The sequence below is a fragment of the Poecilia reticulata genome, linkage group LG23 (assembly GCF_000633615.1).
Source record: "Poecilia reticulata strain Guanapo linkage group LG23, Guppy_female_1.0+MT, whole genome shotgun sequence".
Taxonomy (NCBI): Eukaryota; Metazoa; Chordata; class Actinopteri; order Cyprinodontiformes; family Poeciliidae; genus Poecilia; species Poecilia reticulata.
The window spans coordinates 12,387,230-12,402,871 of record NC_024353.1 but is presented as its reverse complement, the minus strand read 5'-3'; the positions used below and the strand labels follow the sequence as shown (position 1 = coordinate 12,402,871).

General features: G+C 41.5%; 1 protein-coding gene across 3 annotated transcripts in view; it reads right to left on the bottom strand.

The window, feature by feature from the left end:
* Window positions 1-1,749: 1,749 nt before the first annotated feature.
* The window catches only part of rassf8b (Ras association domain family member 8b), a 23,729-nt gene continuing 9,836 nt past the window's right edge, over window positions 1,750-15,642 (bottom strand). Inside the window, exons 1-9 of one of the 3 annotated variants that reach the window (XM_017302920.1) lie at window positions 12,297-12,389; window positions 10,709-10,880; window positions 9,088-9,438; window positions 8,823-9,016; window positions 8,533-8,739; window positions 7,850-7,924; window positions 7,472-7,594; window positions 6,080-6,203; window positions 1,750-5,726 (exon numbers count right to left, since the gene is read on the bottom strand). In XM_017302920.1, coding sequence (XP_017158409.1) covers window positions 5,611-5,726; window positions 6,080-6,203; window positions 7,472-7,594; window positions 7,850-7,924; window positions 8,533-8,739; window positions 8,823-9,016; window positions 9,088-9,438; window positions 10,709-10,820 — 1,302 coding nt within the window. In that variant the 5' untranslated portion in view covers window positions 10,821-10,880; window positions 12,297-12,389 and the 3' untranslated portion in view covers window positions 1,750-5,610. Of the gene's footprint in view, window positions 5,727-6,079; window positions 6,204-7,471; window positions 7,595-7,849; window positions 7,925-8,532; window positions 8,740-8,822; window positions 9,017-9,087; window positions 9,439-10,708; window positions 10,881-12,296; window positions 12,390-15,642 lie in introns of those variants that run through there. The other 2 variants (XM_017302919.1, XM_008400926.2) reach the window with 2 other exon arrangements.

The window sequence follows — 15,642 nt, the reverse complement described above, 5'->3', positions numbered from 1 at the left end:
AAAGAAAATCTGAAGTTCACATGGAATCTTCAAGTATCATCTGGTGTTAGAGGGTCACAGATGTAATCAGAGCCCCTGTGACCCGACGGCTGGGCTCGATTTAAAGTATTAAAGCTGGAATACACAGGGGAGATACAGAGACAAATGACTTTTTACACCAAAAATACTGAAGTTCCTTAAACTTTGCAAAGTACCGCAAGTGTCACTTAAACTTGAAATGAATCTGGAATTGGATCTTTTTCCTCCAAAACTTTTTTTGTTCTCGCAATCATAGCGATAGCTCGCTGTTTTCCACCCCACCGCCGCACCACCGCAGAACGAGATGCCATTCTGACAGCTGCTGGACTTCTGAGGCGCAGGTAAAGAGGATGCCGTGGCTCTGCTTCCTGCGCTTCAGAAACGTATTAAAAATTAAGCTGTTTTCAGGCCTGCCAGATTCAGAAACGGTCATTTTTTTTATCTGATCTATTTTTGATGCACGGAGTCGTGCTTTTCTCCGCAACAGAGCTGAGAACAGCGGGAAACGAGCGGAGACCATGTCTTCTAAAAGTAAATCAATTTCCTCCAAGATTAGATGGAGTCTCCTTTTTTAATTGGGAGTAAATCATGGGAGAGCGGCCCACACAGATTGTAATCTGCCTCATTTCTCCTGTAACTCCATTATTACTGAGGCAGTATGGCCAACTACCCCAGGGCCCCAGATCCAGTGGGACCCCTGTAAGCCTGGGGTTCACGCCGTGTCAGCTGGGTTTGGTTAATTGTCTGATAGCTAAATCCCTTCCTCTGGCCAAAACAGCAGTTGTCCACCCAAAGATGCGTCGGCGTAGCGAAACCTTATTTTCTCACATTGAAGTCGTGCGCTTGAAATAGTATCACAGCTTTTATTTTTTATTGTATTTTGAATATAAACGTACTTTAACCTTCATTTGTTTGTCTCCTACAATGGAAGATTCACAAGTTTTACGTTAACTCGCTGGCTTGCCAAGGAATAGGGATTGACTCTTAAGGTCTGCGTCACATGGTAAATCACCAAAACCTTCATTTCATCTCTACACTGATGAAATCTGCAGGCAACAGTTGTAGTTTTATGTAAAAAAGGATAAAAAAAAATGTCATGAGATAAGAGGAGAGGGAAAAAGGCATTTTTAACCAATACCAATTTCACAGAAACCACTCTTAACTTCCAAGATATCATTTGTTTCGTAATATTTCGTACATCTGTTTATTGACAGAGGAAAACAGTTGGAGTCCTTATTATATGGACAGCTTGTAGATGACAAATCATGTCTACTTTACTTGTACCTACTGGTTTTTATTAATGTTTTGGACAGTTCTCAGCCTAGTTTTAGCAGTTTCTGCATCTCCTCAGATCATCCAGTGATTATCCAATAGGACGATGGAACCAATTTGGTTTGCTAAATAGGTGGTAACTTTTTTTTATCCCCAAACAGTGTATATTTAAGTCAGTAACTGAGGTTAAAACCATAAAAATAGCTTAAATTCAAATAATTAGGCTTCATTTTCTGAAACGATAACACAATTAAACCAGGAAATATGACTAAACGCCATAAGTAAGTAAAGTTAAGACAGTTTTTAAAAACTGATTTTACACGAATAACACATGAAGCAATCAGACAAGAAGCATGGAGTTTAGAACTAAGCAGCATTTTATTGATTTTTGATTCTTTTGAGTACTTTTTTTTTTTACATAACTCTTTTTAATATGACGTTGTTGTTTTGTTTTAAAAAAAAAATATGTATAACTCAACCATAAAAGGGAAATTAGACAATCTCTGGGAAATAGAAAAAACACAACAGGTAGAGAATACAAAATTATAACATCTAGAGTTACGGCTGTTTAAAATAGCGGATCTATTTAACATTTTTGAACAATCTGCTGGATGTTTCAAGAACAGGACTGCGCCACAGACCCCACATTTAAACCCTAAAGCCCCCGATCATGCCGTTCATGTAAACGTTGGCGCATCCGTCGTCACACATCAGGCACAACACGTGCGAACTTCCGGAACCCCGAAACACTCTTCCTCTAAATCTTCTCCGCTGCACAATAAATCACTCGCATCATGTCGGCGAAGCGACGCAACAACCAACTCGTCAAACTCTTGAAGTCCCCACGAGAGCAAACATTCGATTTAACTTGTCAAATGAACCGAGACGTTGTGAAAAGCAGTTATCCGTAATTACTTTGCGTCCGTTTCTCGTCTGGCCGACTCTGTGCCTTGAAATATCCCTGGGCCACGGCGTTTCTCAAATAGCTTTTAAGACCTCGTGATGGCCGCTTCCATAATGGCTCCATCATCTCATTTGCGGGCTGCACTCTTGCTGCGAAGCGCCTCGGATGGCACAACAGAAGCCAATTATTGGCGACGTCTTTAAGCTTGAATCGGAAGGAGGTGGGAAGAAAAAAAATTTATATATATATATATATATATACACACATCCACGCGACGATGGTTGACTTTGTTATGTTTCAATGCAACACAAATCTCCTTTTCCATTCAGAAGCGTTATTGTTGTCAAATGGAAACAAAAAAAAAAGCATGAAAATAATGAGGAGATTTTGCCATTTTTCTGCTGAGCCGATCCTTTGTTAAAAACCAATGCTTGGTAGCGATTAATTGGGAGTCCAAATACAAAAAAAAACCCCACACATTAGCATTCACACACAATCTATTGCCTGGCACTCTGCATAAAAGACTTCAGTCCACTGTAAAAAAAAATAGCCTGACGTGGTACGTCGATATTTTTCTTTTTTTTTTTTTCCTCACGCCATTATTTAAAACTTTCCTTTCGTTGCAGTCTCCAGCTGAGACTTTTGCAGCGACACGAACAATCATTTTCAGTCGCTGAACAATTACAGAAAGGTTCAGCTCAAGTGGGGACGTGAATGTCCGGCTTCCAAAACAAGCCAAAAGGTGGACCTCTCCGCGCCGTTACGCATTCACAGCACAAAGTGTGAGGGTCTTTACAAAAGGCTCATGTTGGATTTCCAGCTTGTCAAATGGAGTAATTGGAGAAAAAAAAAAGAAAGGAAGAGAGAGAGAGAGAGAGAGAGAGAGAGAAAAAAAAGCCCAGGTTGTTTATCACTCTGAAAGAAACTGCAAAGAAATTTCAATCTCGTGGATGAGTAGAAAAGATTTATGGCTGCACAAATTAAAAGCGCTCTGAAACAACAGAGTCGCCTCGGATGAATACTGATTCCGAGCTGAAAAGTGTTACGCTCTGATGTGTGCACTCCTGCCACTTTAACACTCAAATTAAAACAGCGAGCACAGTGAAAAATATCCGCATTTATAGGGACTGTAGCAACCAATAACGTATAATTGGCCGGTAACATAATAACTTGCTAATGTTGCAACAGGTTATGACGTTATTGGCTGGTTGTTCCTTTTTTTTTTTTTTTTTGGTGTAGCAATAAAAAAAAAAATCCCTTAAAAATGAAACAACTTTAACCATTAATGCAAAAATATAGACAAAGCCCTTTAGATCTGGGATGTAAAAGATATTTTTGTGCGTCAAAACTTGCATCTTTGATTTATGAGTTATCATTTCATCCATCAATGGTGGCCAACATTCAAAGCTCTCTCTCAAAATCTAAATGAAGACATATGTGTGCATGTTTTACTTGGTGAATTCATTTGCTAAAATTAGTTATATTATCTTGAGTATGACCGTATTTGCATGTTATTTAGATGTAAAGAGACACGCAGTCACACTGTCGCTTCTGACTATTTATTAAGTACCCAGTCTGGTAATAACTTATGTTATTGGCAAGTTATTACAGTATTGCTGCAATAAAAATGACTTTTGGCTTGAATTGAATTGCTGTGGTTTCATTACAAGAATGGACTACAGATGATCAAATGAAGCCCGGAGACATAAAAAAAATGTGAAACAGCCCTTTAATTTAGCACCTTCAATTTAGCAAATGTTACTATTAGCATCAATAGTGGCTCGTGGTTAGTGTGGCTATATCAACTTACAGTGGTTAAAATACGATGTTTAATAGACTTTATTTTGCTTTACTTTCTTCCCATACTGTTTGGTAAATCAAGAGTTTTGCATCATTAGTCACTAAACAGTTAGCATAATGTTAGCATAATGTTAGCATAATGTTTGTAACCAAGATTACCACAAAAGGCTCAGAACTGCTTCCTTTATTACTTCAAAATAAGAGTCTCAAACCACGACGAAGACTTTTAATATATTCTCCGATCTCGTCCAACAATATTTCATCAGATCCCTGATTACTTCCTGTAAAATCAAAATCCCAACGCAGTGTTTCAATGAATGCACAATCTGGGGCACAGAACTCTAAAGAATGCATTATTCGCATATCAATCCAGTTTCAGAAAATTATTGGCTTGATTTTTATTAATTTTGTGGAACTGGATTCGCTACAGACACATATAGTTTTACACATTTCTCATTTTTTCCATTACTTCCCAACAAAATCCTATTTTTTGTGCGACAACAAAAAAAATTAAGTCATTAGTGTTTCACTCAAACTATATATATATTGCTCTATATTTTTTATATATACATATATAAAAATGACATTCATCTAACTATTTATTTTCTTGCACTAGCTTTGGTTCAAATAAGACATCTTTATTTTGTTAAACTGTTAATAAAATGAAGAAAAAATATATAGTGGCACTTTTACACATTCAGATCTAAAGTGCTGAAGCTTTTTTTTTTTTAAATATATTTATATAAAATTATATGACCAGTGTATGTATATGAACACAAACTTATAAAACAACGTAAGCTAGAGATGACATCCATTCAAATTACTCTTACTCGCCTGAATAGTTTGTGTTTGTCGCCACCTGGTGGCTATTTAGTCGACATTGATTGTTCGATTGATTTGAGATACTTTTGGTACTCTGCAGGCCTAGAAATTCTGGTTTTCACCTCCTACGTATAATTATAAGTTTGATGTTTTACTTCATACTTTAAAAATTGAGTATAAGGCTACTCTACATCCACTGAATCAATATAAAAGTCTAAACCCATACATAAAAAACACCAAATTCGATTTTAAAACAAACTGACATCAGGTACAATCAGCAGTCTCCTGGATTGCTGCTAAGCATTTTAGATTTTTTTAAATTTTTTTTTTTATGGCATTCAGAAGGTACCTTGAGTTCTGCTTTAACATATTTCTTCATGTCTGGTTTTGTTTATATGTTGTTGTTTTTTTTGTTGTTGTTTTTTTTACCAGAGTAAGGCAATCAGATATGGCTAAGGTTATAGCACAGATGTGCATGCTCATGCATCTACTCTTACATAAGTCTAAACTCCTGAAATTCTCCGTCTTTTACAGTCAGTCCGAAGCAGCTGCTTCGAGCATAAAGTAAAGATCTGCTGGTTTGTAGCTTGCTTGCTTTCGTTACCTCATTACGCAACAGCACAGGAGGAAATCTCAACTCATGCCTCAGAGTTCAGACACAGGTGTTGCACGTTAGCACGACTTCGGTTTGTCTCCCAGTAACGGTAAAATGGCTGTTTCCGACGAGGATTCTTGGCTGTCCAGTGAATCCGAAACACCAGGCCACCCAGCTGCCTGCGTCGGCCCACGCGGAGTCAGACGTAGATGCCTTCTGGGTTTAGACCGGAGGAGACCCTGCTCTGCAGAGCGCGGAGATTGCTGGGTAACAGCCGCGACGAGCCCAGCCGTGTCAGAGAGCCACACTCCACATCTGTAGACGCAAGAGTTGATGGAGAACCCTCAGTCTTCTTTTTGTTCACACAACTAAAACCGTAGCTGAAACGGTCACAGACATCTTGTTACAATCTGATGTGTCATTCTGGGTTTGACCACATGGTGGCACTGAGTTTCTATAGATAAAACGTCAATAGTGGGTAAACAACACAGGAGCCAAAGGGGTAATGAGCTATGAAATTGAAGTTTCATGAAACTGACTAGTCTTAAGATKTGYGTGTRKRKKTGYGTGTGTGTGTGTGTGTGTGTGTGTGTGTGTGTGTGTGTGTGTGTGTGTGTGTGTGTGTGYGYKTKYRKKTSTGCGCTTTCAGTTCTTGGGCTGGCGCTCACCGTTGTCGTCTCCTGCGGGTTGGGCGGGCAGCACCGTGACCTTGGTGCCAGTCTGCTGGATGAACTGCTGCAGGTTGACCTGCCGCAGCTCTTTCGTTAGCTGCTCAAGCTCCTGCTCTTTCTCCTGAGACAGAAAACAAAACACCGTGGGAACCAAATAAACCACCGACTTCTTCATTTTTACATTTTTTACTTTACGTTCAGACATTTTGATTTGTTTATTCTGTGACATTACTAGGGATGGCAATTTATCATTTGTCTTTTATTGCGATACATTTCTTATGTTAAAATTTTGATTTATTGTTGTCACGATAAACTCCATTATCACAGATAACAGAATTAGTGTTGTCACGATATTGCTGTTTCAACATTATGTTTCAAAGACCCTTAAACTATCTATGTTGTCACAATTGTTATATCTTCCATTATTGTCCACAGTTTGTATACCAATAGATATCAGTACATTTGAAAATATGACGTAATCCAGCTACTGAGTGCGTTTTAGTGCTACAAACCACGCTTTTTTTGTTATTGTTGCCCTAAAGAACTATATTACTAATGGCAATATTTGTGCTAGTAGGGTTTTGAATCCTGTTATAAATGTTACAAATAGTTCTTATTGTGACAAGAGTATTGTATTGGAGCTGTATCAGACATGAAAACACAAAGGGCAAAGTTGATAAGTTCAACATTCAACTTTTTAATATAAAGACACAGACTATCAAATCTTACTAAGCTCGTGTTATTCTACAAGAAAATAGGCAAAATGGACTGGAATACATCATTTTTCTAGCACTTCATAATTTCTCATGTCTATTACATAAAATCCTACCAGGGTATTTTTTAAAATTGCAGTTATAAATTTGACAAGATCTGAGAGGTACACGTTTGAAATCTGCTCAAAATCCCTCCAGCCGTAACCCAGTTGCAACAGCGTGTTGCCAGAGGGCTAAAGCAACGTCAGGGAAGGGATTGCGTATTTGTTACGCCCCTCTCTAATCGGCCAAAGAATGCTGTTAATACCCTCCCTTCCTCTTCTTATTACCTCATACTTCTCACATCAGAGCGGACGCAGTCTGTAGAGGAAAATTTCGTTTCGTAAGAGGAGGCACAGAAGCAAAAATCCACCGCACATCCCAGCAAGCATCGCTGCCTGCAAATTTAAGGAGCTCAGGACTTGTACCGGTTCCACCTGTGCACAGATCACCGGCTTTTCTCTGCAGCATTTTAATAAAAAAAATAAAAATAAACTTTCACAACCTTTTCCGGAAACTTTCGAACCCATTTGGAGGCAAAAAAAAAATGCCTGACAGTTCTGAGGCTGGAGTGCCAAAAAGAAGAAGGAAAGAAAAAAAAAAAAGTCAGATTAAAACGAATAAAATGTGAGCTGACCTGGAGTCTTTTGCCCGACTGGCAAAGCGAGCGCTCCAACGCCTTGCAGCTGCTTTCCAGCCGCGCCGTTTGTTGGCTCTGCGCTTCCAGCTCCGCCCTCACCTTCTCCAGCTGGGCCTGCACCTGGAATCAGGAGTTGAAGGAAAACAACTCAAAAAGTCTGAAGGGGAAGCGGCTCGAAAGACTGGTAGCTTATTAACTTCTACTGGATAGTTAACAAAAAAAACAAAGGAAGTTGAGATTAATAATATGTCACGACAGCAAAAACTCCTGCTTGGGATGAGCCTCTCATTTGTCAGTTGTTTAGTTTAAACAGGACATTCCTTTCTCTTTCCAGCTCGGTGTGTGTTTGGAAAAGCAAGATGAACTGATTTGCACCTCTTCCTCCTTGACCTTCAGTTTGAGCTCAGCCTCCTGCTGCAGTCGTTCCTTCTCCAGGCCCGTCTCCATGCTCTAAACAAAGCAGCAACCATCACTGCAAAGTCTTCACGGAGACAGTCATCTATTTCAGTACGCCTCTCTTGCTTTCTAGATATGTTCCCCCTTGCTCCGACACCATCTAAAATATGTCCTATTGGGATTTCATGTTTCGAACCAGCCCACAGTAGCGACCCATAATTGCAGGGGTGGAAATTACTTAAATAGTTTTCAACATATATATATATATTTTTGATAAGTCTTTGAAAAGAATGGTATGCTTCTTGCATACCAAAGTAGTACTTAGTTCCAAAAAACTGCAAAGATGCTGAAACACAGAGTTTGCTTAAATCAAGGCCTAATCTGCAAATTGGATTTCTAACGGCTTTCGTCCATCATTTGCTCCTTTTTTCATAATACAAATACAAAAGTATGCCACACTTTTCAGGATTTTATTCTTTTTTTTAAATAAAAAAATACATTCATCATTTGTGTTCTACTCCGCTACTTTGTGTGAGAACCTGATAGTGCGATGTGCTGCACCACCGGTTGGAGATGTGGAAACACGGAGCAGGACTCCTGCTGTTTGCAGGTGCAATTAAAAACATCGGAACCATGCAGCTCCTCTGTGTCGGAGCGCTCACCTGAATGTGCACTAAGTACTCGGAAAGTTTGCTTTCGCAGTCGCGCACGCGGCCCCGCAGCTCGACGAGCTGCTGCCGCAGCTGCCGCTCGCTCTCCAGCTCGATATGGAGCTCGTTCTGCCAGAACTCCTCCTCCTCCACCTCGCCGTCGTTCCTCCTCACCTGCTGCTCCAGAAGCAGCAGCTCGTCCTCCACTTTTCCTTCCTGCTAAGTGGAAAATAATTGGAATTGTTGAACGATTTTTTTTTCTTTTCTTTTCTTCACGGAGGCGCTCGGCTGGTCGGACTCACGTCGCTGGCCTCCTCCCAGTCTCGCAGCTCGGCCTCGCAGCCCAGCAGACGGCTCTCCAGGGCCTGCAGCTTGCCTCGCTGCAGCTGGACCAGCTGGCTGAGCTCCCTGGCCGGACTCCCAGGTACAGATGCCGTTCCACCGCCTCCGAGTCTGCTCAGGTTCAGGCTGACGCCCCGCTGCTGAGCCTGTTTGGCTGAGAGTATAAACCAAGCTATAAAATAAAAATCACACACAAAGTTCATATCTGCTGTAAAAAGAAAATACCTTCGGTATCTTTACTTTTCCCAAATATTTCCCGCAGTCCTCTGGCTCCCCCGGTGAAGGTCAGAGACTTGCGTTTGGGTTCCCTACGTTTGAGCGAGCCGTCCGTCCCCGCGGGCCGCAGCTTGGCCAGAGGCGGCAGGCTCTGGCGGTAGAGGCCCCGCTCCGGGACCCGAGCCAGCCCTTCGGAGGTGGGCCGCTCGCTGACAGAGGGGCCGGTCCGCTGGAGGATGAGCTGCACGTCGCTGGCATACTGACCCCACTTGTTGAGGGACACCACGGGGTTCTCGTGCGGAGCCAGGTGGCGCTCCGTGTCTCGCCATTTCTCGATCAAAGTGTACCTGCCGGTGCGTCCTGGAGGGATGGAAAGGCAAATCAGGACATCTGTGCAGTTACTTAGGATGCACTATAATATTTACAACTGGAGGGATGAATAAGAATCAACAAAAATCATTGAAATTTGTTCCGCAAATAAAAACATGAACTTTATAGTTTGCATACTGGCTGTAATTCCAGCAAAAGGTGGCTCTGCGTAGTGAGTTAAGAAGGCCAGATATAAATAAACGCCACACTTGTACATAAAAGTTCGACAAAATTCTGTTCACTGAAGCTCGTGGCTGAAACGTGAAAAAGGGTTTAAGGAGGCTGAACAGTTTTGTGAGGTAGTGCACATATGAGGCCAGGCCCGAGTTCAGATAATAACCGCTGCTGCGGCGTCAACGAAATCCAAGTAAACTCGGAAAGCCGGGCGTGAAAGTCGAATTTGCACCGTCAAAAGAACAAAACTTGTTCAATAAATTCTTCCACGCCTCTCCCACGCTTGCGCACCACCAGCGCATTCAAAGCGCTCCACCAGCATGTTGACCGAAAGAGTTTTCACGGTGGGAAAATTCGACTCAACAAGCAACGATTGTGAGGGGCTGGAGGCTCAATGGTGTTGCAGTTTTTCATCTCTGTGTGTGTGTGCGTGTGTGTGTGTGTGTGTGTGTACTCTGCATTCTAGTCTGTACACATGTAGATAAGAGCAGTGCACTGCCTGTTTCACCCTCAACCCCCAGCCTGCACAGTAAGGATCATTGTAACAAAAATAAAAAAAGAGGTGCATTCATCACTGCTGTCATTCACATCAAAGTGGCCCGGCCGCCTGAACAAAAGGCAAAGAGGACACAAAGGACAGCGAATGCCACACATCTTGCTGCTCCGCCACTTTGACAGGCATGTCTGAGCTCTAGTATGTCTAAAGGGTCGGCGAAAACTAATCTGAAAAATAGGCAGCCGCACAAAACTGTTCACATATCGTCTGTTAAAGGCAGCATGCTAACTTATTCCACTGCGGCTCCTTGTCAATAAACCCAGGACTGCTGCAGTATGACTCATCTCATTCTGTAAAGGCTTATTTATGGGGAAAATATTCATGCCCTCCAGTCACCTTTCATCTTTCTGCAATTTATCACCCAGAGTAAGTCTGACAACTTGCCCACCCGATAATAAGCGCACCACAGAGTACAATGCAGATTCATCTCACTTAAAACGTAATCTAAATCACACTTGATTTCCTGTCAAATTGAGAGTGTGCGACACAATGCCTCCCTCTTATTTGTTTTGTGTGAAGCGTTGAGCTTACCGATCGCTTGTGCCAAAGCGATGACCACTTCCTGGCAGGTGGTGAACTCTGTGACCCCGCACACGATGCGCTGTACGCCGTCCACCCAGACTTTCAGCTCCATGGCCTTCATCCAGAGGCCCTCATTCCTCCGTTCCACCAGGGGGAGCTCTTATGGGCTTATTCTCGCACCCTGGAAGCCAGCAAATGAAAACGACACTTGGAGTTATAGCAAATGTGCGTAAAAAAGGAACAATTCAATCATTGGGAACAAAGTTTTGAAAGTTAAAATTAGCTTTTTTTATAATCTTGTTTCTATGATTTATTACAAGTCAGTTTGTAATAGTGTCAGAGTAATTCTGCGGAGTGTTCATTGTACCACAAAATACTCCACGTTTATAAATCCAAGTCACCTATTGATAATTTGTCATGAAAACAAAACATAAAACCCTTCTGCAACCTAGCTAAAATGCTACATCAACAAGCTATAGTACTATTGCCAATAACAAGTCATTCAGATCCAGACAAGCTAAAGCTGAGCTAACAATGGATCAGTCTGTAAATAGTTCTTAATAATCATTAATCCCTGCTTGTGTAATTTACACAAGTCTGTGTGTGAGCTGGAGACATTCCCTGTGAGTGATCAAACACTCCAGGAATGTAATGATGCACAACAGCAGCACTAAGTCTTTCGGCTTCAGCTCCAATAATGTGCACTGACATTTTTACATTTATATCAAATTAAACCTGCGACCTTCAAGCGCTGCGCCTCGGTACATAAACCTTCCAGATTTTTTTTCCCTCCCCCTCCACCTCTGGAAAAATAAGGCATAAAGAGATCCTTAAATAAAACCATTTTTTTGTCCAATAGCTTTATCCAATTTGAAAAGATGAATAAAATTCAACTGCTTTCAATGTGTTTATTTTACCAGTAGAAAAACAGCCCACATTGAGAAGTAATGACAATTTGTGGCTCATTTAACAGCCCCTATAGAAATCAGTGTAACTGAAAAATTACAGCGACTAGGGTTTATTTTTTTTTAATAAAACCAATTAATTTTTGTTTTTCTGTGGTCTGAATATGACAGAATATACTATTCAAGTAGCCTACAGCAGATTTGTGTTGCTCCTAAAACGTTAGGAAAGGGTCACAAGCACACAGCTACTGTCTTAACTTTTATTTCTAAGTCGGAGATCAAATAAAACACCAAGGATTGAGACTAACAAGGCTGGATAAGGAGTTAAGTAATTTCGACCACAAAGCGAGCAGAAGAAAAATGTAGCTAAATGCTTTTGCTTACCAGTATAGTCAATACTTGCTATGTAAAATTTCAATATAGAGCAATATAATACAAATGTCCTGATTGGACATCTTAATAAAGTTTTGCGCTCTCCCTCTCGGTTTTCCGTGAAATGGCTCCAACATGGCGGATGTGCGTCATCAGCCAAACTCGGGACAACTTAGCAGTCGAGGAAACGCAGTTTTTGGACACAAACATGACTCATAAGTTTATATCTCCATATCTATTTGCTGTACAGATAGCCAAATAACTCACACAGCTCAGAAAGAAAACATTTAAAAAAATGTTAATCAACCATTTAGACCGACCCCTTTGATGTTTTTGTCAAGCTTAACTCCTAAGATCAAACTCTTTGGCCCACGGCGAATTATAAAACAAAATCAACAAGCTCATTTCCTTCCAGTTAGAAAGCCCGGAGGACGCGAGCAGCTAAAAAAAATAAATAAAATAAAAAATCTTGACGTCGACACTTGTTCTTTGGAAAGCGGTTTCATTTAATGCTCCCGATGAACAGTCGCTAAAGCACCCCCTGTGGTTCAGCAATTGTAGCCGCGTAATAGAACCGTTCCAATATTTTTTTTTTCATTTGCAGGCGCTCGGTGCTGAAAAAAAAGAAAAAGAAAAAAAAAAAAAGAGAAAAGAGCGTACGGACACAAAATGAGAGCCATTTTCAAAGTGCTGACACAAGCATCAGCAGCGGGGCGGTCATTACGGAGCTGGCAACGCCTCAACAGCTGCCAGAGCAGCAGAGCAGTTACAGCGCAGCAGCCTAATGCATAGTGGTGCAACATAACCGAGCTGCAGAAACGAGCCATCAGTTCAGCCCTGATTGTTCAACGTTCATGTCGTTTGACGTGGAGTTAAAGGCAGCTTCCATCTTCATCACAGCTGGAATGGGACCACTGCCCTCTCCTCAACCAGGGTAACTACTAGATGCTCTCCCGGTGAGGCGGCATTGGGCTGCACACCCAGCAGCACGGAAAAAATTGTCTACAAGGTAAAAACAGATCAAATCTAATCTCAGATGTCAAAAGCATTAATGCAAATATTTTTTTCATGTTAGAGTCATAAACTTCAATGTTTTATTGGGATTGTAGTTTGTTCTTTACAAGACTTCCAATATGGTTTTAGAAAAATAAAATCAGAAAAGCCTAGCTTGAATTTGTGCTTAGCCTCCTGAGTGAGGCTAAGCACACTCAGGAGGCTATATAAGTTTCCTATAAAGGAAACACTCAATAGTGTTTCCTTTATAGAAACACTATTGAGACATTTTATTTTTGAATCATTCCTCTTTGCAGAATCAGCTTCAGGTTGTTGTGCGGTGCTAGTTTTCCTTTGAAAACTAGAGTCCTATTCATACTACTTTTAATAGCTGAACACTCAGAAATGTAGTTTTCACTCAAATCTCTAAAGGGGCGACAATGCATGCAGACTACTCAGAGTAAGAAAAAAACAACAAAAAGAACTGAAAGGTGAGAATAAAGTTTTGTTTTTCAGCAGAATACAGACAGTCAGGACCGTGCAGAGACCACTAAGGGGGCAGGTGCTCAACAACAAAAAAAAGGGCACATCTAACCGCATTCTAGGACAGAATATTAACAAAGCCTCTCAGCTTTCAGAGTTTAATAAACAATTATAAATTACAAAAATGTGACATATACAATGAATAATAATAATAACCCCTCTGCACGTGCCTGGGTTTAGTTAATATTCACCCAGTTGAATCGTGTATCCAGATCCCATCACACATAAAGCAGATAAATGCATCTAACTTTTTCTCCGTAGTGACAAAAACCACTGACTATGGCCCCAATAACTTATAAAATTACAACTCCACTTAAATGACCAACACTTCACCTGCTGTGGTCTGATCGCACAGATTTACAAATTCCTCCTGGTTGTATCTGCAGAGAAATCTGCGCTGGTTCATCGGGCAGTTGGATCTGCCTGATCCAAACCGATCCATTTAACTTTTTTTTTTTTTTTTACCCTGTGCGGCCCGGGCGTGCGAGGATTTTTTATTTTTATTTTTTATTATTATTGCGTGGTTTCACTCCCCCGAAACAGACAGATGTTATGTCTACCGCGCTTCTGAGCGCCGCTCACTTCAGCTCCATTAATTAAAGCCACTGGGTGAGTTAAGTTTAATTCTTTGCAGCGGCAGAGCCGCGTCCGCTTTGGTTGTGCAGCCGCAGCGCACTGCGCATGTTACGATCTAATTAACTTGTGCACCTTCATTTATTTCTTCAAGATAAACTGCCGGCTCCTCTGTTTAGACTATAAATGGATTCAACATTGCATTCTCTTTAGTTTTCTCTGTTCTGTATGTAATGGAGACTGAAATTAAACGCGCTGTTTCTACCAAAGTTGTTGRATGGGCTTCCTAACCAGACGCTCCAAAGCGTCCGGTCCATAACTCTTCAACACGCCGCCAGCTCCCGGTCAGAAAGACGCATTTCGTTCAGTGTCCATGAGATGATATTCAGAAAGGATTCTTTTATTGATTGATTTTAGTTGGCTCTGCGATTAACTTTTTGTGTAAAGTGAGTAAAGAGGGTGTTAATTATAAGCTGTCAAACGACCAACGGGCTTTAAATGTTTCTGTCGTTTAAAAAAAAAAATAACCGGTCAAAACGGGAAATATTCCGCCAACGCGACCTCTGGGTCGCATGTAATGAAGCACAGCACGTGGCGCTACACCGTCCGATACCAGTAGGCGGCACCCTGCTGCAGAGCCAAGTTGGGCCGGTGGAAACGCGGTCACTCCGAAATAGAGCCGAGCCGATTTGTTGAAGTAGAGCCGGTGGAAAAGGGGCAATAAAAAGTCATCAAGCAAATCAGAACAGCGGAGAGGATTTTACTGAATGTCGCCAGCTACCATGAGTAGGAGGAACAAAACAAGACCAGCAGAGGGCGGTGTTGTCACATAGAACAGAATGGAATGGGTCAAACGCGTCACAGGGTCCGAGCTGCGTCACGTCTTCCCTCATGACGTAATTATTCTAAGACTTAAAAGAATTAATTGGTCGTTTATAGCGGGCTGCATAGTGGCGCAGTTCGTAGAGCTGTTGCCTTGCAGTCAGAAGGTTGTGGGTTCGATTCCCACCACCGGTCTCACTGCATGGAGTTGGCATGTTCTCCCTGTGCATGCGTGGGTTCTCTCCGGGTTCTCCGGCTTCCTCCCACAGTCCAAAAACATGACTGTCAGGTTAATTGGGGTCCCTCTAAATTCTCAGGTGTGAATGTGTGTGCATGGTTGTTTGTCCTGTCTGTCTATATATGTTCCCCCCTGTGACACGCTGGCGACCTGTCCAGGGGCGTAAACCCGCTCGCTCCCGAAATGTTCAACTGGCGAACGATTCGGAGTAACGTTTCGTCCGAAACGTTACCCCCTGTGGGGGCACCCCACGGGGGGATTTAGGGAAAACTGGATGTATGTGGATGAATGAATGTTTTACCTTACATTCAAAACATAACATTTTTCAGATCAAAATATTTACTTTGCAAAACATTCCAGAAATTCCATTTCTGAAACATGAGTCCTGACACTATGAAAAACAAAATATGACTGTGGAATCAAAAATAAAATATAAGTAAGAGTGAAGTAGACTATAAGTAATAACAGGGCCGTGCAGAGACCACTTTTGAGCAGGT